The sequence below is a fragment of the Gallus gallus genome, chromosome 19 (assembly GCF_016699485.2).
Source record: "Gallus gallus isolate bGalGal1 chromosome 19, bGalGal1.mat.broiler.GRCg7b, whole genome shotgun sequence".
Classification (NCBI taxonomy): Eukaryota; Metazoa; Chordata; class Aves; order Galliformes; family Phasianidae; genus Gallus; species Gallus gallus.
In genome coordinates this window covers 9225821-9247403 of record NC_052550.1, presented here as the reverse complement: position 1 = coordinate 9247403, position 21583 = coordinate 9225821, and the positions used below count along the sequence as shown (strand labels likewise).

General features: G+C 53.5%; 2 protein-coding genes and 1 long non-coding RNA gene across 7 annotated transcripts in view; all 3 read right to left on the bottom strand.

Moving 5' to 3' along the window:
• The window catches only part of LOC107054812, a 28365-nt gene extending 22429 nt beyond the window's left edge, over positions 1-5936 (bottom strand). Inside the window, exon 1 of one of the 2 annotated variants that reach the window (XR_001469491.4) lies at positions 5155-5936. This is a non-coding gene — a long non-coding RNA (uncharacterized LOC107054812). Of the gene's footprint in view, positions 1-4167; positions 4811-5154 lie in introns of those variants that run through there. The other variant, XR_001469492.4, reaches the window with a different exon arrangement.
• Positions 5937-7214: 1278 nt separating this feature from the next.
• MRPS23 (mitochondrial ribosomal protein S23) lies at positions 7215-9233 on the bottom strand. Its single transcript, XM_003642415.6, has 5 exons — positions 9152-9233; positions 8891-9058; positions 8323-8400; positions 8087-8210; positions 7215-7677 (listed from the first exon to the last, which is right to left on the bottom strand). The coding sequence occupies exons 1-5, from the start codon at positions 9193-9195 to the stop codon at positions 7522-7524; spliced, it is 570 nt and encodes a 189-aa protein (XP_003642463.1). The 5' UTR covers positions 9196-9233; the 3' UTR covers positions 7215-7521.
• A 483-nt stretch (positions 9234-9716) lies between these two features.
• CUEDC1 (CUE domain containing 1) overlaps positions 9717-21583 on the bottom strand; it is a 16244-nt gene continuing 4377 nt past the window's right edge. For 2 of the 4 annotated variants that reach the window (XM_015296188.4, XM_040650551.2), the window contains exons 3-12: positions 16753-17187; positions 16228-16349; positions 15627-15735; positions 14435-14603; positions 13962-14045; positions 13271-13360; positions 12684-12777; positions 12434-12492; positions 12223-12293; positions 9717-11887 (exon numbers count right to left, since the gene is read on the bottom strand). In XM_015296188.4, the coding sequence (XP_015151674.2) occupies positions 12226-12293; positions 12434-12492; positions 12684-12777; positions 13271-13360; positions 13962-14045; positions 14435-14603; positions 15627-15735; positions 16228-16349; positions 16753-17043 (1086 nt within the window). In that variant the 5' untranslated portion in view covers positions 17044-17187 and the 3' untranslated portion in view covers positions 9717-11887; positions 12223-12225. Of the gene's footprint in view, positions 12294-12433; positions 12493-12683; positions 12778-13270; positions 13361-13961; positions 14046-14434; positions 14604-15626; positions 15736-16227; positions 16350-16752; positions 17188-21583 lie in introns of all 4 variants that reach the window. The other 2 variants (XM_046902767.1, XM_046902768.1) reach the window with 1 other exon arrangement.

The following is a 21583-nucleotide window of genomic DNA, read 5'->3' as shown; positions in this document are numbered from 1 at the left end:
TAATAGGTGATACCAACCCGAGCTTAATTCTTCTGCCCAAGGAAAAACAGAGCACCAGCACAGCCCCAGCTCAGAGCACTGCTGCTCATGCCAAACCACTTCACTAACAGCTACAGACGTAAGAGCAAGCTTACATTTAACTGCGCCATTAAAGCCTTTTGCTGAATTGACACTTGAAGCTCTGCAACCGGGGTGGACTCCCACTGAAGTTTACTATCATTTCTGTAACTATATAAAATAGAAAAATAGAAGGTTCTTCCCTCTTCCAAAAAAATACCCCCCTCTGCCATCTGCAGGGGCTGAGCACAAAGCGGGGGCACAAACAACTGAGATGCAGTGCAATGGGATGCGACCGCCCTGGGTGCTGGGGTCAGAATGAGCAAAATGGGCAACCACCACCAGGATGAGGGGAAAGTGCTTCTGATGGCTCAGGGAAAAAGCGGCGTTAACAATCATTGGAAGGGACAAGGCAATCTCACGGCGCACAGATTGCTCGCGGCAGGGCGGTGTGAAGGGGCCAAGGGGAAGGGCTTGCATCAATGTGTGCTCCTCCACCCCACTCAGCCCCACAGCTGATTTACTTCCCAGCACCACAGACCACAGCTCGCTCTTCCCTCTCACTCACAGTTTCATTATACCCTCCAGATAATTTCAGGCTTCTCAGCTGTGAGAGAAGCACCTCAGCTCCCAGCGTTTAAATCCTCAGCTCTGCTCTCACCGCAGCAGAACGCTTCACAAACCCCCATTTGTTTCCACACACAGAGGTTCTGTAACCCCAAACATTTGGTGCAGCCATCAGCACCCACAGAGTGCCAAAGAACAAAGAAGAAAACTGCTCTAAGATACTTTCACTTTGGCAGCCACGCTCTGAAGGGCATTTCAAAGACACAGAACTCACTCATGGTGCTGCTGATGCTCAGAAGGATCTCACCACTCACGTCAGCGAGACAGAGCCAGCGTGCTGGGGGTGAAGTGACATTAAGACACCGCCACGCATTGTGGCACCACATGGAGCTGCTCCTGGCTGCGACTTTGGGGCTCCCTTGATGAGAAAACCAGAGCTGTCTGCAGAGCGGCCACGGGTGACCTCGTGACACCAAGGAATTGCAGCAGTACATCCGTGCTTTAAAGCTGCTCTCTTGTGGGGCCCCACCAGCAGCTGTGAAGGGGTACGCCAGGAGGCAGCTCAGAGTGTGGGAGCTGATGGGTTAACCATGACCTGTCCTGGGGGTGCACCACGCTCAACCCCTGCACCTTTCTAACTATTTCACCCGTTTGAGATTTCTGTTTCACATTTCTATTTTCTGCAGCACAGTAAATTTATCTCTGCTGCCCAGCCAGGTTCTCCCCAGCTCTTCCCCTTATCTTTTCCCCTGTGTGACTGCAAACACTGCCGTTATCTTCATGTGATAAACCCAGCCACGATGCACTGCCTGCCACCGCGCTGTGCTGGCAGCGAGCAGACCCATGCCCTCGGACCAGCATAGCACAGAGAGGTCAAGCAGACACTGTGGGCTCTGCTCAGGGCACCTCACATCTGATCAGCAAATGCTGGCCCTGGTGTAAGAAGCATCACAGCCAGGGACACCACCGGGGTCCCCCTGGGTGCCACAGGGATGGGAGCAAGGCTCTGGGTGCCCCCAGTATACCAGCAGAGCCCACCCCACAGCACAGGGAGGGGTTCCCCCCAAACACAGAAGCTCAAATACCCCATCAGCGAGGGGCAGAGTAAGCATCCAGCAGTGCCGTCAGAAACGTCATCCCGATAACGGCTTCATCATCCCAGGGAGAAATCGAATAAAAACAACAGCAACGCCCGGCCGAACAGGTAACAAAGTCACCTTGTTGCCATCTCCGCAGCGATGGCTGCAGCCCTGCTGTGAGCACGCAGCACCCCCTGGTGCCACCGCCGCTGTGCGGGGACATCGCTGGCAGTGCAGGGGGCCGTGGGGACAGGGATGGACAAGGAGGCAGCAAGCCGGCTGCTGGTTTTGTGAAGTCTCGTAGGGCTCGATTAAGTTCTCAGCCCATTTCCTTCACGCAGCCATGCCCGCACCGTGCAGCAGCAGTACCCGGTTATGGATGCTATGAGTCTGCTCAGATCCGTTCCGCCTCCTCCTCCACCGACCCCAGGCCCCAGCTGCCCACCCCGCAGGCTGACACAGCCCAACCATCAGAGCAAATTGCTTTGCAAATGCCAATCCACTGAACAACATCCATCTCCAGTGAATGGTGCCTTGGTTTATAGATGGGGAAATCGAGGCAGGGAAAAACAAAGCGCTCAGTGGCTGCAGCAGACCAGGAACACAGCACTACCTGTGCCTTAACTACAAAGTCACCTCTCCTCATTAGCAGCTAATCAGAACTACGGAAGGGGAAGAGACTACAGGCAGGGCGGAGAGAGGAGGAACTGGGAGAAATACAGACATCAAAACAGATCCCATCTATTTACTCATTCATTACCATGTCTTAGGCTTCAAGTTCTCTCATGTCTGCATTGGCCTTGTGTGATCTTGGATGCCCACTCCCAAACCCACACAGCTAATAGCTAAGAGATCCACACTGTCTCAGGAAGGAGAAAATCTGCAATTTTGTGTTAGCCTTGGGAAATCTTATTATTACTCTGCCCACTATATTAGAAGAACCCACTAATCTCCACTTGCCAGCCCACTATCTTTATGGGAGCCCAGATAAGGTATCTGGAAGTTCCTTATTGAGAGCAGCCCTGCAAGCACCACACTGCATTGGGCAGCAGCATCCAGGAGGGAGCAGAGCCCCCAGGACCACCACGGGACACGGCAGAGCTTAGCCAGGCCCCAACCTCCCCACAGCTCCAGCCCTGCACATGGGACCACCGCAGGAAACAGGGAACACATTTTTAAATGAGAGGAGGAAGTGGTGCCTTTTTGTCAGACAAGTGGAAGAAATCCAGGACCAGGAGACTGCAGAGCCTTTCCACTTCAGACAGCAGGTGCTCTCCAAGATGTGGTTATGGCAACAAAATAAATGATGGATAATTGCTTTTGTGACAACTTGCCAATTAAATTAGACTCAGCAGAATAACATAATGACAATTTGTTATGCTCTGGTGGGCACTAACACACCAATCATAATTAAATGCTATGACTGAAATAGAATGCTGCTGTACACAGGAATATATAACCCCAATTCCCTCCCAGTGAAACATTATAGGTTCAGACTTGATTTCAATTTCTGGAGGATAATAGCATTAGCGCACATCAGAATGAGCTCACGGTATGCACACAGGCAGCAGCACTGAGACAGCAGCAAGGATGGCCCCAGTGGGACCTCAGACACCACATCCCCAGCAAGCAATGGGCAGTGGGTGACCAGCCCCATCCCAGCCCTGCTCCAACACACAGGGATGGAGACAAATGCATGTGTGCCTGCACACAAAGGTGGGAGAAGTGGACACCAAGAGCCTCTGTCCATACAGAGACCACTTAGAACCCAAGCCACAACAAGGCTGCCTTCATCTGGAAGGCTCTCAGCTCAAACTGTCACAACTGGAACTAAACAAGTCTCTAACAGCTTAACTAGAACTGCATTTTCAGAACATTAACCGCCTTGCTACCTGCCCTCCCAAAGCCTGGCACTGGCACACTCAGGCCTCCAGTTCCCTGGCACAGCTGCAAATTGCTCTGGCAGCTCCTGGCACCAGGCCTGGCCCTGTTACACCCTTTGCTCCCTTACCCCCACCATGTAGTAGGGATAATCCGATAGCACGTAACCAGGGATGTGCTGACTGCAGAACACTGGGGAGCAGCTGCAGTGCTCATCCGTCAGTCAGGGCACCGTGGGGTCAGGAGGCACCATCCACCTGCACCACTTCATCTCCAGCAATTTCTCTGCAGAGCATCAGCACAGGACACACTTGCAAGAGGTCATTGCTCTACGGGCACCCAGCTCAGCAGGCGTTCTGCAGAACAGAGCCCTGACTCGAGGAGCACACAGCAGCAAAAGGGGCTTCCCCACAGCACAGCTGGGTTCACTACTAGCACTGCTGCAACGAGCTAACTACACCGGCAAACACAGGTGCTGCGAGCAAGTGAGAGAAGCACAGCTCTGAAAGAGAACTCCAGACCACAGGCAGGGATCTGTGCTTCCTCACACTGCCAGGAGACACCCTCAGCTTTAGAAACTGACCTTGGCAGACCTTCAGCCTCGCTATCAGAGAGGTACAGAGGGTTCCTCCTCTCCCTGTCCCTCCTGCTTTCAATTGTCTCTCTTTTTTGATGCCTCGAGGAGCCCCGTAACCAATACTTTGGCATTTGCTGTCACTTAAAAAGAGCTCTGCAATCAGAAAGGGGAACTGCTGCACACACACCGCTCATCTTTCAGGAGGAAAGAGGTCAGCACTCCAGCTCAGGAAAGGTCACGCGCCGCTCTGTAATGGGGTGTAGGATTGCGAGATGGCAGAAGCTCTGCTCATTAGCGAGCACTCCGCCACCAGCAGACAGCTCTGCCCCGCACACGGACATTACTTCAACACGCGATGCCCCACAGAGGCAAAGGGCAGCGACGAGGTCACAGCTGCGGCTTTTGTACCGGGGAGAGCGGCGTGGGCGCCCGCCTGCCTGAGCCCTTCGTTCTGTGCCTCGTGCTCAGACTCCTGGAGGAAAGCTCGCGCTCCTTTCCTCGCGTGCCAACCCCGGCACGAAGGCACAGCCGGCAATTCCATCACAGCCATTTCGCACGCCGTCAGCCCTCCGGCCACGGCGCGGGACAGAAACGCCGACAAACCCGCAGCACAAACACGAGCGCCATTCCCGGCCCCGCTCCGTCCGGCGGCGCTGCGCGGTCCCCCCCTGGCGGACACTGACGCGGCCCCGCGGGTGGCGGCCTGCAGCGAACCCCCCCGCAAAGCCGCTGACCTTTGGCTAACGGCTGGAAGGCAAACACTTGCTAAATAATAAATAGCTCACCCCAGGCTTTTTCTCAGGGCCTTTTAATTAAAATAGCGGTTACTCTAAGGTCACACTGATCGGCGTTTCAATCCCAGCCCAGCAAACGCATCCATCAATCGCCCGGTATCAAAAAACACAATTCTGCTCCTAATTGCGCACTCTCCTAATTGTACCGAGTACTTCAGCTCATGACCACCCCCGCAGCCGAGCTCCCGCTCCCCATTACCTGCCACAGCCCGGCACTGCCCGCTCAGGACCCCAGCAGCAGCCCTCAGCAGACACACGAAGTCACCAAAAGGTTCAGCTTTTCCAGGTAGTCTGACCGCGTTTCAGAGGAGCAGCACGAGGACGGCAGTACTCCCCCCCCCCCACGAAGCACAGCTGCACCACCAGGCACAAACTGCTCCGCACCACGGGCACACACAGGTGAGGAAATCAGGCAGAAACCAACAGCCCTCCCCAGAAGGGCTCCACATAGGAGTGCCCCATCCAGGGAGCTGCTTCGAAGGACTGCTCCCAACAAAGAATAAAGCAGAAAAGCATTCCAAGTTTGTTAGCATGAGCTCTGGCTCATGGCTGACTGCAAGCCACTGCCCTCTTTGGCATTCTACATTTCTGCATTTTTCATTCCTCCATGTGGATAACATAGGATAACATAGCCAAGCTCTCCAAAGATCCAAGATAGAAGCTGGTGATAGCAGAGGACAGAAGAAAAGATTCTCTCTGACAGCTTGGCACTGTTTTAGAGAAGCAACAACAAACAGGAGGCCACCAAGTTGTGAGCAAAGTGAATGACAAACCTCCCACATCATGGCACTCGGCTTCATAGCACAACTTTTCACTTTAAAGTACTTCCAGGCGCAATTTTGGGCAAGCTAGGAGCATCATCCACAGTAATAATGCAAAATTGGATGTTCAGTGCACTTACCTCAGATTGAAGAGTCCCAGAGCAAAGACACCAAGCAGCCACACAGGAGATGTGGAACCTTCAGCCACCAATAAGCATTTGTCCCACACACAAAAAAACTGTGCTTAAGAAGAGCAATTCCCATCACAGCTGCCAGCACTTTACTAACGAGGGCAGCTGGCCTCGGCCCTCATCAAGGCCAAAGAACACTGAAATTTAAAGAAACCTGCACCTAAATACTTGCTGCTGCTGACTGAAGTGCACATTTGTCTTCTCTCAGCACGTGCATCTCCTCTCTAGTTTTGTTTCAGATTGAATCCCATTTTAACTGATTTCTTTTGTCACCACACGTATCTACATTAGCCTCTCTCCCACTGTGGTGGCTCCCAAACTTGTTCTGCTGGATCCTGGCATCGCAGCCGCCTCTGCCCAGGGCTGCCACACATGGCTGCCACACATGGCTTCAGATTCAGGCAGTAATTTACGCTCCATGTGGAAGCATCTCGCACAGCCAGGCACATGTGCCACCAACATCAGATCTAGAATTACTGAGCAGGGTTAGGAATAAAGTTTGACCTTCCAAGGGTAACTGAATAATTCTACTGTAATGGCATTGCTATCAGGAGGTAAATCATGCCAGTCAAAAAGGAAAAAGAAAAGAGAAAGGAACATTTTTCAATCATCCCTTTTGCCTCCATTCAGCACGTATTCATAAGTGTTTGCTTGAATTACACACAGCACCAGGGTCACAAAACCACCTTGAGGAGAATGGGCCCTGGAAGGCAGGAAAAAACCAAAAGGAAATCCTGACCTCCTTTTTGGAGAAAAGTCAGAAGTGGGAAGAGAAATTCTCCTGACATGACTTAAAACATGTGGGGTTTTTTTGTTGCTTTTACGTGAGCCTAAAACCAAAATCCTTAGTAAAAAACAAGGTGGGCAATTAAGTTTATAGACATGAGAAGAATGGAATTATAATCAGCTCTGAACTGTGGTAAGACTATTATGTCCTTTTCTGTGCCAAAATTTCAGTGACTTTCTGTAAAAGAATTCAACTTTCTCTTCAGCAAAGAGTTGCAATGGTGCACGTTCCACATCTCCAAGGAGACCAATTTCATTAAGACTTGCTGAAAAACTTCAAAGATCCACATTATTTGATATAGTGCTTCATCCTCTTATGAATGTAAGCAAGTGACGAAGCAGAAAGAACACATCAGAACATTCATATAAATAGCGACTCTTCAGAATCAGCTATAAAAAGATGACACTTCTGACAGCTGTTACAATGCATCAAGTAAACAGCATCTGCCATTTCAACAGCAGGACTGTCACAACGCCTGTACCATCAGTGCAAGACAGTACTACTGCAAATAAGACACAGGTTCCCATTTTAAAGGAAATGTTTAATTTTCCATTCTATTTTCCATCTCAAAAGCTGAGACAACATAATTGAAAATGTCAAGACAATGTTCCTCCAAAGAAGAGGATCATCTCCTACTTCCTAAGTGGGGAGCTGGAAAGACAAGAATGTGTGTCACATGCATGATGGCAGGGAGGCACCATTCCCTTCTTCAGATTATTTCTTAGAACCACCGGGCTGTGCAGATGGACATGCTGGCTCCTGAGCAGACGAGTACCATGGGCACACAATGCCAAGCTGCAGGATGTGCCAAGACAAGAGCACAGCTGTTAGGATGAAGGATTTTCCTTCTGTGTTTCTCTCAGTTCTGGCATCTGCTCCTCCTGACTTTCCTTCTTCTCCTGCAACTCTTCCAACACGGTTTGAAGTTGCAGACGTAGTACAGAATCCCTGGCTTCCGCATCCTGATGATCCTGTTGTGCTACCTACAGTTAACGATAGATGATCCCAAAAAAAAAAAACAAGGCTGAAAAAGTTTGTCAACTGAAGAAAGCAAAAGAAAGCAACTGCCAGTTTGCTTGCCCAGAAAAGCTGAGAGATAAGTTCTGACTCATGCTTAGATTATTATAAAGGTACAACACAGTCTCAAAGCACCACCATAGCAAGAAACTCAAAATGAGACTGCTGACCTCAAGGAAAAAGATAAAAGACAGGTACTGATTTCATCCTCCTACACGCTCATAGGACATTATACTTCACCTAGAACCAATTTCTGTTCCTTTTCAGCCTCTCTTATAGAAAAAAGCACTGTGGATGCTTAGCCCAGAGATAACTGGATAATGAGGATAATGAAAAGCATATTACAAAAGAAAATAACATCTGAATTTAGCTTACTTTATCTGTTCCTCTTCTCTGCAGAATTATCCCACTGGCTAAAAGGGCCTTTCCTGTTTCTTCAAACAGGTTTTCCTCTTCAATTTTTCCTTCTTCTTTCAATTCATTATATTTCTCAACAAACCTGGATTTCAAGATTGTACTTTCACTCTTGCTAATACCATTTTGGTCTGCTGACCCACAGGGATTCAGGGATGAGTTCCAGAAATATTTTTAGTTTAATTTAAAACCCTTACCTTTGGCAGGTAGATTTGTAGTTCGGTTGTGACAGGTCAAAAGGTTTGGGACCACTACCATAAATTCTATAAAATTTCCTATTTAAAAACCAAAAAACAGTGTTTAAAGCAATTAAAAACACGTTTGGAAGTAAATTAACACGATCAGAGCCAGTCTACAAGAGGCCTTCACAAAACTGTCGCTCCTTTCTCCATGGGGCATTACACCATGCACACTCCAGCATTTAGCCGCAGCGGGGAGCTCCCGCTACCTCACACCGCCGTAGTGCCGCAGGAGCACCGCAACTTCTGCGCAGGGGCTTCGCCCAGGCCACGCACAGCGCCTTAAAGCCATTCCACCTTCCATGGCAGCCGAGCCTCCACCCGACCCGCTGCCAGGCCACCTCTGCGAACACACAAGGCCGCGCGGTTTCCCCCCGGCACGGCCACGCAGGAGCGGCCCCGCAACGGCCCGGAGACGAAAACGGCAGCGGCGCTCCCACAGCGCCCCGCAGCGGCACAGCCACGCGCACGCCGAAGGGCCGCGCGGCTCCAACGCGGGCGGTTCCGGCCCCGGGCAGGGACTCACGCTCGCACTTCGTCCTCCCGGTAGAAGATGGGCGGCACGTCGTCCGTCACCTTCCCGTAGCGCGGCCGGGGCACGCGGTACAGCGGCTCGCGGAGCGGGGGAAAGGTGGCGTACACGTCGAACCACAGCGGCTTCTGGATGACGCCGATGCGCAGCAAATTGCGGGTCCTGCGGGCAGCAGGCACAGCTCAGGGCCCACCCTTAGCCCTCCCTCCCCGCAGCCCACGACCGCCACGCTCACCCTCCCGACACTCCTCGTACCGGCTAAACACGCTCCCGGTCTTCTGCATGCGGCTCCCCGCCATGGCGGCGGCCTAGGCCTTCCCTAGCAACAGTGCCACCCTAGCAACGAGCTGCCCCACCACCCGGAAGCGGAAACGCTCTCTCGTTGCGCGGCTGACCAATCCGCTGCCAGGGCGTGCCGAAGGCGGGAAGTGGTGCGCAGGCAGAGGCAGCCGATAGCCGAGCTGCGGATCGGCCTCTCCGCCATTTAAAGGGCCAGCGCTGCCGCTCCAGGGCTGGGACTAAAAGTTCTGTAATGGGTCCTTGGAGCAGTTGTTACCGCGCTACGCTCCCAGAAGACGTGCACGGAGGTGCTCCCTTGAAGCACCTCCAGTATCACCGTGATCCTACCAGTTATTAGTTCTGGGCTTCTCCCAGCCACCGTTTTATTAAAACACAGTTCTGAAACAAAACTGCTCACATTGAGCAGAACTCAGAGAGAAGTGCTGCAGCTGTTCCAGGGCAGGTCAGGCTCCTCCCCACTCTGATTTCTTCCTTTCTCCCCCTGTAAAATAACAGCAGCTAAAAGCAAAATGCCGCAGTGTTAAGAGTACAACAGGACTTTATTATATGAATTACTATTAAACATCTTTAAGAAAAAAAATCACTTATGGAAATAAATTCTAAAAGAGCAACACTCACGCACGCCACAGACTTCTTTTTTGTTGTTCTTTTTAAAACATTTTGTATAGAAGTGATAGAAACGTCGCTGAGAATTGTACAGCTTTATGCAAGAGATGCATTTTGGCTCCCGAGCCGCTTGTAGGGGCCTTTCTGCTCGTTAGACCTGATTTACTGTCGTTTTAAAGAAGATAAAAATAACCACTCTTCGTCGTCCACTGAAACGATGTTTTGTGCCTCCAAGATATTTTAAAATGGCCGCAGAGTGACATCACTCAGCGCTGCGCAGCACAGCCTGGGACAGCTCAGGGCGCGTTGTTGGGAGCACATCCCTGACCCCAACGCAGCCACAGCTGCTGGGACGGCAGCTCACAGCCCACAGGAGCCCCCCCTGCACCGCCTGTCTGCACTTCCTGCATGCATGGAAACTTTGCTGCGAGTTAAGCCCTTGGTAGCTCAGAAGCACTGGAACGTTTACAAGCTGATACAATTCCAAGCTTGATTTTTTTCCAACTACGCAGCACTGCTTTGGGCTGGGAGGGAGCAGTGGTGGCCTCCCGCTATCTCAGAGCCAGCCTTGTGCTGGGGATAGCAGCCCCCGGCTCCTGCTCCGGCAGCAAAGCCACAGCTTCACGCCTTGCACCGTGCCATGTGGGACACGCACCTTTCCAGAACCTGACCCTACACGGGTCAGCAGTGCCTCCCCAGTACCTCCCTGCACCCCATTCCCACCACCTAAAGTCACCATGGGGAGAAGGCCAGTGCAGTGCAGCACCGCTGCGGCCCCCAGTTCAAAGGGGACACCACTGCCCCTTCCTTAAAAAAGGAGCAGAATCAAAGTCGGGCTCAGACTTGAGGGCAGCTCCTTCAAGGAGCTCCAGCCGTGGTGCAGCCCATGGCAGTGCCGATGGCACGTGGTGTCCCTGCATCACTCAGCCCTGTGGCAGCACTCAACAGGTGCACTGTGGCTGTGGGGAAAAATGTTGGCATCCACTTCAAAGGGGATGCAGGGAGGATTTGGGAGGAGCCCGCCGGGAGCCAGAGCAATGTGGGCTTTGTTAGCAATCCCGCAGAGAGGCAGGGACAGCAGTTGTGTGCATGTCTGGTGGATAAGATTCTGCGTCTGCCGCCTTCGCAGCACAAATCTTACAACATTTGTGCTGGTTCACGGGAGCCAGAAAGCAGAACAGGCTTGTCTGCAGCCACCTCCTGATTGAGCAGTAAACAGATTATGCTGATAAAAAAGAAGAAAATGTGCTGGCGGGAGCGAATTCTGACTTAGTGCTCGTCACTCGTTACTTACACGGGGAAGGAATTTGTTTACGTAATTATTTTTAGCCTGACAGCATCTCAGGATGCTGCAGAGATCCGAGCGCTGCCTCCCGGCTGCCCCTGCACTCTCCTGGAAAAACGATCCCCAAGGCTGGGAGCCTCTCCTGCCCCACAGCGGCTCATGAAACCACCGTGCCAAAAACATCTCCGCAGCCCCAGCAGCAAACCCCAAATCTGCACCTTATCTATTGCGAGGGGTGTCCCTGCCCGGCCCCGGGAACACTACTGGAGCAATGCAGCCAACGGGACGTGTCCTGGCCCGGCCGCCGCACCAGTGCAGATCCAGCCCTTGGTGCTGCCCCGCAGGGAGCAAGGCAGTGAGGGTCCGATTTCAAGGCAGTTTGAGCGATGCCAAAGGCAAAGGTTTAATGCAAAGGGAAACGCCTTGGAAAAGAAGGCCTTTCCTTTTATAAACAACTTATATTATTTGACTATTACCTGATCTGAATCTCTGCTTATTACTCCTAGCAATAGTAGATGACGGCTTTTAGTTTCTTTCTTGTGTGTTTTCTTTTCCTGCATGCGCAGAGGAAAGTGACATCAGATCACCACAGATATGTGCAGGGACGCTCCGCCAAGCAGCTCCCGCAGCCGGGGCATCCCCTTAGCACAGCCCATGTGCACTCTTCAGGCGGCACTGTGTGGATCCCACGCGCAGGAGGGACGGCTCCTCCCTGAGTCCCAGACCCACCAGCTCCAATGCCACCGCTCACACCAGCTGCCAGCTGCTTCCTTTTCTTTCCTTTCTTTCTGGCTGATTTGCTAGATAGGAGAAGTTGTTTTCAAACCTTTAGTAAGAAAACTTTGTGCCTCACTTCAACGTTTGTACTTCAGAGGAGTACAACAGCAGAGGGGGAACAGCCAAAAAACTGGGTTGTTTGTCACTGGGTGTTTTTCTTTTTTTCCCTTTTTTCAGCCATCTTCTTATTAAGCCCTTTGCACATTCTGTGCCAGCAATAAACCCCAGCGCTGGGAGCTGGAGGGGAGGAGACCAGGAGGAGGAAGAACAGTGTGTGCTCAGCCTCAGCTGCACCACGGCCAGCACCGTCCCATCACGGCGCTGGAGCTGTCACCAGCCGCAGCACCACAGCCCTCACCATTTATTGCCCTTCCTTCAGCGTCTCCTCCTCTTCCCGGAGCTGCTGCCGCCGTGCTTGAAAATCTTCATCTGAAAGGCAGAGGCAGATGAGTCAAGGTCTACAACTACCCCACATGTGATGCCAGTCCCATACCAGCAAGGTGGCACAGTATGGCATGGCATGGCACAACACAGCATGGCACAGCACAGCATGGTTCAGCCTTTCTTACCGCACGAGTGTCCTTCAACGTCATCAAGAAGATTTGCTGTGGATGCAGCTGTCCCCAGCCTGCATGCTCTGCTAAGGAAAACCAGGACATGGTCGTAGCACCACAAACCGCTCCTCACAGCCCACACCTGTGGGGGCACCTGGGGACGCTCCTCTCCAAACTGCAGCCTCAAGAGTCCCCAGGACCACCCGCATTCCCCCAGCAGTCCCAGCTACCAGGGGCAAATGACAACAAGCCCCTTTTAGGATACACCTGGTGCTTCAACAAGTGTTTCCTTTTTGACTTCCTCATCTTCGTCTTCTCAGAGAAGGCTCTGGCAAGTTCAAACAGCTTCTTGCGTGTTGCTGGAAGGAAGCAGCCCAGTGAGGGTCTCACCGCAAACTCCCCATAGAGCTGCCAGGGGTGGGGGGAGGAGACAGCTATGGGCAAGAGCCACCAGTGCCAAAAGCAGCCACTGTGGTGCTGGGCACCGAGAACCAGGTCCTGCCACCAGCAGAGATACAGGTGGCCCCAGGCCAGAGGTGCTGGTGTTCGTACCCTTTCATTGGGATTTCTGTGGTATTCCCTACCCATGACTACCCCAGGCCACCCCAGTGGGTCTTGGCCAGCTGCAGTCTGAGTCAGGCTGCCCAAAGAACTTGGGTTTGTTTTGCAATGGGAGAAGCACACTGTGACAGGCTTAAGAGGAAAAGGAGAGCCATAGCAAACTCCTCTGCTTCCTCTTCTGGGATTCCCAACACCATCTGCATCATCAACAGACACCACAAAATATCCACGCACTCCTCTAGCCTGTCACTGGCTTCCTGCTGCCAGACTGGAGCCTGGAAACCAACTCACATTTTCCCATGTGTTTCAGTTTGTCTCTGAATAAGGCATCATCAGATACAGCACTGCCAGCCTCGCTGGTTCCAGGAGTGGCTACATCACCTGGAAGGCAAACATTTGGGCACCATCAGCAGATCTGGTCACTGGCAGAGCCAAGTAACAGTGAGCAGTAAAAGGGCACAGCACTCCATACCTGGTTCTGGGTGACAAAACCCCTTTGAGATCTGGGGTGCAGAAACCCTGGGGACAGTGACCCCAACTTGCAGCTGAGTGGCTGCATCTTGCCCACCCCAGCCCCACTTGGGGACATGGACAGCTACCAGAGCTAATTCTGTCCCCAGGCAGCTGCCTCACTGCTGAGGTTAATCAGGATTACTTGGGAACAGTCATTACGTCTCCCAGACACAATCCTCTGCTCCCATCAAGACAGCAGGCTTTGTCACTCCTGGGAACTGGGCTCAGGGGAAGAATGGAGGCAGGACACAGGAGCAGCTGGGTGAGGAGAGCATGGCACCAAACTCCATCACCTGCCTGCCCCACTGCCACCTGCTTTTAGGGGCTCTGTGCAGCAGGGAGGAACCAGCTTGGTTCCTCCCCACGCAGCCACATCACACAGCATGGCACAGCATGGCAGGGCACATTGAGTGGAGCTTTGGGGCATTCCACTGATGACAGGAGATACTCTTATCTATCTTGAAATTACCTGGTATTACGGAGGAGAAACAGAAATCATTGCTGACAGCAGCACTGGTCAACTTGGATTTTTTTGACTCGTATTTCAGTCGATCTGAAAAACAAAAAACCCTGGTGAGACTCCTGAGGCAGCACACACAGCTTCATGCTCCTTGCCCGTACATGCCCGCTGCACTCAGTCCCTGCAGCAGCAAAGGGACAAGCTTTGCCACACCCCAGGGATGTCAAACATTTCCACACCACAGCTGGGAGTGGTGGGAGCAGGCAGGCAGCAGCCTACCCCCAGCACCATCACTGCTGCAGCTCAGCGACCGCAGGCACTCTGTGGGAGCCCACAGCAGAGGAAGTGAGCGCCCGCCGAAACGTGGTGGTTTTCCAGCTGCAGCGGATGGGGATGAGGTTGACACACCGCAGCAGGAGCAGTGTCCCAGAGTGGGGCATGTGCCTGAAAAGCAGACAGAGGTTCCTAAAGGTGCTTCTCACCTCTCTCCAGGGCAAGGAGAAAATCCCGGTTCCTTTGCAGCTCCTTCATGAACTCCTCGTTCTGCAGGAAGAGCGCAATCCGCTCATCCTCCAGGTACTGCTTCCACCTCCTCTCCTGCTCCAGGGAGCCCTGGCCCCGTGGCACGGGCTGCCGGCATCCAGGGGAGCCCTGTGCAGGAGGAAACGCAGGCAGAGATTGGTCCATGGCCACAGCACAAAGCTGCTGGAGCCCATGTGTCTGACACCATTGCCAAGCAGAGCCAGGGGGACACCGCTGCATGGGATCAGAGCCCCTGATGTGGGAATCATCTGGAAGAGCTCTTTTTCAGATCACATTTTTAATTTAAATACATAGGGTTGAAGCAAGACGTGGAAGTGAAGGAGGAAGGCCCTGCAGCCAGCATCACTGCTTTAATTTTGCCCAATTGAAAGTAGGAGACTCCAATTTCCTGCTGGCAGTGCCCCGGTGCTCGCACTCTCTCACCCTCCCTGGTTCCCACTGTATCTGTACATGTGGAAGAGCAGAGCCACACTGCACAGAATCAATCTCTCCCTTGCCTACAGTATCTATCTACAATATCTACTGCTGCGCTCAAAGTGCCATAAAAAGCAAAAGCACACAATTACCAGGAAAGAGAAGGGCAGCTGCTTCTCTCTCCCCTGAGCCCCTGTGAAATGGCATGTTCCTATTCCCAGAAAGGTATTATAGCCTGAGAAGCTCAACTTTCAGGCAATTACAAATGGCAACGTAGCAGGCTGCCTTTGGCGCCAAAAAGGATAGGGAAAAGCTGATGCATCTGCAGCCCTCCCCAGGCCCCTGACACTTGGAAGGCACCAGCCCTGTTACAGGGGTGCAAAGTGGCCATGGGATGTCCAGGGGATGCGGAGCAGCCAAAGCTGAGCTGGTGCCCACTGAGGCTGTGCTCAGTCCCCATGGGGTGCTGTGGTGCCAGCCCCAAAACTGTCAAGGAGCGTATGAGTACCCCGGTTTCCTATGAGGACATCCCCTGGTTTGTTCCAGATTTTGTACCTCACATACACAGTATCCCCTGAGCGTCAGGCCTCACTGCTCTCCCCAGGAGCACTGGCTGGTCCTACAGTTTCCCAGCAGAGCAACAGAGTGATTTTCAAACTGATCAGAAGCAACCCATGACTCCTGGTCATACCACAGGGGCTCGGGGTTGGTGCTCACCTGTGTATGGGCAGCTTGCTGGGGTAGGATGCGCAGGAAGTCCTCAGGGAGGTTGCCCAGCAGTGGTGGGTTCCAGTTCCTGTAGCGGCCAGGCCCTGGCACATCCGCCCTGCAGTGAGCACAGCCAGAGCCTTCAGCCAGAGGGAACTCAAACACCACCAAACGGTGTGGTGCACGGACCCATGTCAGCAGCCACCTGCCCAGCTCCCCAGGCGTTGTCCAGGGGCTGGGAAATCTCATTGTGCCTGGCTATCCTACAAGCCCACAGTCAGAGCTGCCAGAGAAAAGCTGAGCTCCAGGGCTCCGTCACAAGCCTGGCTGCGCTGTCCCTGCAGAGAGCCCACTGCCCTTCCCTGCCACAGGCACAAGGGCTCCTGGTGCCAAGAGATAAGAGGTGCCAGGCCCCAGCTACACAGCTCCTGGTGTTTTCCAGAGGCAGCAAGCACTCCCTGCATCCAGGAGCTGATTTTTGCCATTCTACTCACTTCACGGGCAGCTCTCTTGCCCTCTCAGCTGTTCATGTTTTAGGGCCATTTTTTATCCAGCTGCAGCTTCCTTCACCTCCCTAGACTTCATACTAATGCATATGCAGCAGACTCACCTGGGTGGGGGGGTGGGAGGTGCACGTGGACTGCCCAGCACCTGGCTCTCATAGGCCGGGGGGGAGTACACCGGGGGAGGCTCCTCATCCGAGCTGTCTGGCTCCAGGGTGCGCTCAATGATCTGAGGACAGAGGAAGAGAGGGTGAGGGTGAGCCGAGCAGTGCTGTGGAGAGGATGGGGCCAACATGCACTGGGCAGGTTTGGGACACTGTTCTGTAGGGAAGAGGCACTGCATTTTGGCACTGTGGGGCAGGAGCCAAAGCCCTTCTATTGGTTTTAGGGAAGAAAGGAGGGAGGAGAGTGGTGTGGCTCAAGCTTCAAGCACTGCCAGAGGCCAACCAGCCAGGCTGCATGCTACAAACTGGCCAAGACAGCATTCAGATGGCTGTCAAGTGGCACCCACGTCAGCCATAAAGTGCAGCTGCAGGCCTGCAAGGACACCAGCTCTGCTGTCCTTCCCCTACACCCAGTCATGCAGGGGGCAGAAATGAGACAGAATGAGCCCAAGCCAGACACAGCAGTACCTCAGGGGGAATGCTGTCCTCCGAGTCCGAGCTGTCCTCACAGCCGCTGCCGTCCAGGTTCATCTGGAGGAGCTGGTCGATGGTGGCGTCCACGGCACCGTTGTTGGCCCTCAAAACGCACTCGATGATGTCATAGTCCATATTGGGGAACATGGTCTTGAAGTCCTCCATGGCCTGGTTGAACTCCAGCCGGCGCACCTGCCTGGCGGGGCGGCTGTTGTTGAGCTCCTGTGCCGAGGAGCCGCCGCGTGAGCCACCATTGCTGCTGCTGCGCCGAAAGAGGCTCGTCATGGCGGTGGTCGTGGTGAGGTGGGCACTTCGTCACGGGGCACGGCCCCGGCTGCCGGCCGGGAGCATGGGTGGGCGGCGGGGGCACTGCTCCCCACAGCCAGAGCTCCACACGTCAGCCCCCGGCGCGCTGCAGCATCCCAGCACCTGCGGGCACAGGGAGATGTCACAAAGTCACCTCTGGTGAGACGTGGGGCCCCAAGGATGGGGGCGGCTTTGAGCCCCCCAGAGCCAGGACCAGCAGCTGGACTGAAGCACAAGGCACGTTTTTGGCAGCCACCTCCGTATGAAGCCCACCTCAGAAATCCCCCCTTTGGTGTTTTTTGCTTTCTATTGGAGAGAGGAGTGGGATTTATAACTTCTTCCTTTTGTGGTTCTGCCCTACCTGCTCAGCCCCAGTGCGTGGCCAGGGAACTGCAGGCAGGGGCTGCACGAGGACACTGCTGGTGTGAAGAAAGCACCCAGGGCACAGCAAGATCTCAGAGGGGGAAATTCAGTTGAACTCAAACTATCCAACTGCACCCCCGTGTGTGCAGCACGTCCCCAGGACGGCATCCAGGAGCTCAGGTCGCCGTGCCAGGCGCCGCACAAACCAAACACAGCGAGGGGAGAAAAATGGTACCACTTCCACTGCAGAGGGCCCCACAGATGGAACATTCGCAGGTCTGACGTTTGTTTATAAACACGGTGAAATCTCTCTTTAAAATAAAAGATGGAGTCATCTCAGTGCAGGGGGCTAAAGCATTTTGCAGCACAGCAAATCGACCCTTGGGAAAAGCCACCAAATCCAAGATTAACATTCGCTCTAAAACCATAAACAGATTATATACAGCTACTGCCTCTCATTTGGAAATGCAGGGACAAATTCAGTTCTGGATTAACTCCGCCGTTTAAAAAGAATTACCCCAAGAACACTTTTGATCCCTAATATCATTTTCAAAGTCTTTTTCCCAAGTAGCAGGCAGAGAGTTCAAGATAACTGTCCCTACATTTGTATTTAATTGAGAAGAACATGCCAAGCACATTTCTTAGTAAAACACTGCATAATCAGATTGAAACCCATTAAGCAGAGCGGCCGCCTCTGAAGGTCACCCGGTGCCCCACGCCCTGCACAGGGCCACGCTGCACGTGGGAGCCCAGCCCGGGGATCACCGGGGAGCCTCATCCCATCCCTGTCGGTCAGGCTCTGCTCTGGCACGCTGGGAGCGGTTACGAGGCTTTGGGCAACTTGGTTACGTTGAGCCCACACCAGATAGCGTGACTGGGAGCAGCTGCCTGCAGAATAATTGAAAGCTTCTGGTCCTAAGATGAAAAAAATGAGGGATGGGGACATCTGAATGCCAAAAAGGCTCCGCTGCACGTCTGGCTCTGAGCAACACCAAGGGACTGCACCGTGAAGACATCCTGCTGATGATGTGGAGAAATGAAAAGCACTACATCATCGTGAGCTAAAATCTGGAGAAAAGCAAGTCACCTATTGGCACGACTTAACTAGAAAGCTGAAAGTTCCACACCCAGGATCCTCCTCTGTGCCTGTGCTTAGGGTGGGAAGCAGAATCTCCACTGCTGGCTGCTGCCTCGATGCCAGCAAGGGGCTGGGAAGGCGCCAGGAAAAGCAAAATCCTTTAGATTGCCCAAAAAGGAAGGAAGAAAGCTGGCAGCCAACTGTGACCCGAGGCGAGGGCAGAGCCCAATACCTTGCAGAACGGACCTGTGGCGTGGGCTGCTGCCTGCAGGCTCACCTCTGTAGGCTGCAGCTGCACCACGCAGCAGGCCGTGCCCATGGAGTGCCCACAGCCACGCTGCTCCAGGCACAGGGCTGGCACAGCTGGGTGATCCCAGTGGCTGGGCAGTCCACAGCTCCGTGCTGGGAACAGCAGTTGCTCAGTTCTGCTGAAAGCAGTCCTGGCAAAGGGGCCAACAGCTGTAACAGCAGTGGGACTGACTGCTCCCAGACCTCACAGCTCAGGGAAAAGTCTTGGCACCAATGGAAGGGGAATGTTCTTTCCCAGTGTCTGCTGCGGCTCAGACAACAGATGGGGTTGTTTAAAGGCGGCTGAACAGGAACAGCCCCTTTTCCCCTGCTATTGCCATGCTGCATTCGTAGGCTGTCCCCACTCAGAGCTTGGGAGGGAAAACTCTCAGAGTAAGACTCAAACTGGAGGCGTTAAGCCAAAAATCAGTGCTTCAGCCCCAGGGCTCTGCCTTCAGCCAGGCCCTTACAAAGGGACTACACTGCCACGGATCTCGGAGCTCAGGGACTGCCTGGTGGTGGAGGTGTCTGCCCAGCACCAACTGTAATAGGATTAAAACCAGGATGAAAAGGAAATGATTGGGAACAAAAATTAGTGTGTACCAGCACATTGAAATTCAGAGCACACCATGGGGACGTGCAGGATGTGGCTGCGTTAAGTCTCCAAAATCTCCCATCACCTTTCTGTTCCCTCCAACAGCCGTACACACACCTCCAGGTCTGTGCCTGCGCCCCGATCCTTTCACGCAGAAACAGGCAGCTATATGAGGTGTATTTGAGGGTCTGCCTATGGCACAGGCACACTGTGACAATGCTGCTGAGGACACGGATGGGTTTGGACGTGGGCGCTTGTCCGGCAGCTCTGGTGCCCTCCTTCAGGTGCCGGAGTTCCACATCAGGGTTTCCCTGTGGCTAATCCCAGATTTCACATGCATTTGCCATGGTACAATTACAGCCCCCACCCTTCCAAATGAGGCTTGTATTAATGAGGTAGTGCCAGATCTTAATCAAAAACCTGCCTGCCTGGTGAGGCTGCCTTGCACTGGATTCATTGGAGGTAATTTGATCTTGGTAGGACGACATTCCTAAAATAGTTGAGGGAATTCAAACATGAAATCAGGTTTCCAGGAAGGGATTAAAGAAAAATAGGTCAAGCAAGTGTGAGCAATGAAAGTAACCCTGTATCCCTCCACACGGGTTAAACGCATCTCTGTTCAAATCTGTCTGGTGTCAGCGTGTCATAAATCAGAAGCAAGAGGCTGCTGAAAGCAGAGGGGCAGATAGAAGGTTATCCCATGGGGTGGCTGAGCTGCTGTGACCTTTCCTCCTCTGGCTTTCACTGCTGACATCAAAATGCATTGGTCCCAGCTGGGGGATCGGCGTGTGCTGGGGCTGGGCTTAAGGGTGGCAGCAGGCAGGCGGTGATGCAGGGACATGCCCTGGGTCAGTGCTGCCCTAAGCTGCATCGCTGCTTTGCTGCACAAGCACTGGTGACCTCAGCTGCTCCTGTGCTGTCTGAGCACTGTGGCCAGCGCCGGTATCCCCCTGGATCACACCCACGTGGAGGTGCCAGAGCCAAGCTCAAGCTCAGAGCGCCCTCCCAGCACTCCACTTGCCTCAGTTTACCCATCTGCATGCAGCACAAGGTGCCAGCCGGCCCTGCAGCGCTCTGGGGCTGCTCACAAACACACTGCTGGTGCCAACACTGCACTGCAGGCAGTCCCGTCCTGCAGAGCCCTCACGCCATATGGCGCACAGCCCCGTCCTCAGCTACTTATCCCTCTCTTTGTGCTCCTGGCTCAGCACAAACCCTTGCACAAAAGCTCTGGGGAGCTGCAGAGAGCAAAGGAAAGATAAATTCTTGCAGAGACAAAGGTGTTTAGCTCTGGCAGTTTGGGAGCAGGTTTTGTCAGTCCGCATCTCACTGCTTCCACGCTTGCACAGGAGCTCAGCAGGAAGAAAAACGATGGTTTGGGGCAGGGAGGCTCTCGGGGCCTGGCCGGTGCCAGCACCATGACACCGTGGAGCTGCAGGGCCTCCGGTCCCCGAGATCTAAGGGCCATCGCTCAATGCGCAAAGGAACAAAAATGGGTATTGATTCACCGAAGGCTGAGTGGAGCAGAAGGAGCACAGAAGTTTCTATGGAAACAAAATGAGTGGAGTGAAACTCTCACTCATGGGCACGGTAAATTATTTACCAGGACAGGCCCCTGTCCATTAGGATCTGGTAAAAAAGATTTAGAAGCGGTCATTACTCGGGCTGCTCGCAGCCACCTCGGTCAGGTCACTGAGATCGCAGACACCGAAGAGGGCAGACATAGGGTGGGTGAAACCCACCACTGCAGCTCGAGGGCAGCTCAGAGCTCTGTCCCAGAGCAGAGCACTGCAGGCAGAAAGGATTAATTAAGCAGCAAACAGGAGTTCCTGGGTTTATGAGTCACTAAGCCATATGGCCAATGGAAGCCCTGCAAAAGCACCGAGCTGATAATCCGGGCACTGCCGTGCCCTTGCTGTCCTGGGACACGGCGTCACAGCACAACCATGCTGTTCTTCTGTCTTCCCTCATGCCGGGTGACATTGCTCAGCAGAGGAGAACCTGCCTGGAACACTACACCTCGCCTGGGACTGATGGTTAATTACTGGCACGGCAGCCCTTCCCTGCAGGAGCGCCAGGAAGGCTTCCCAAGGACCCTCCAGCACACTGCAGCTGCAGGAGGGGGAGATAAAAGCCCTTGAAAGCCACAAGATCATGTTAGCTGCACTCCTTCTGCTCCACCACAGCACAGCAGG

Excerpts from the sequence above, each read along its gene's own strand:
- MRPS23 (XM_003642415.6), bottom strand. The coding sequence starts at position 9,195 with ATGGCGGGGAGCCGCATGCAGAAGACCGGGAGCGTGTTTAGCCG. Across the intron at positions 8,211-8,322 it reads TACAAATCTACCTGCCAAAG|GTTTGTTGAGAAATATAATG; the intron begins GTAAGGGTTTTA and ends CTTGAAATCCAG. Across the intron at positions 7,678-8,086 it reads AGAGAAGAGGAACAGATAAA|GTAGCACAACAGGATCATCA; the intron begins GTAAGCTAAATT and ends CGTTAACTGTAG.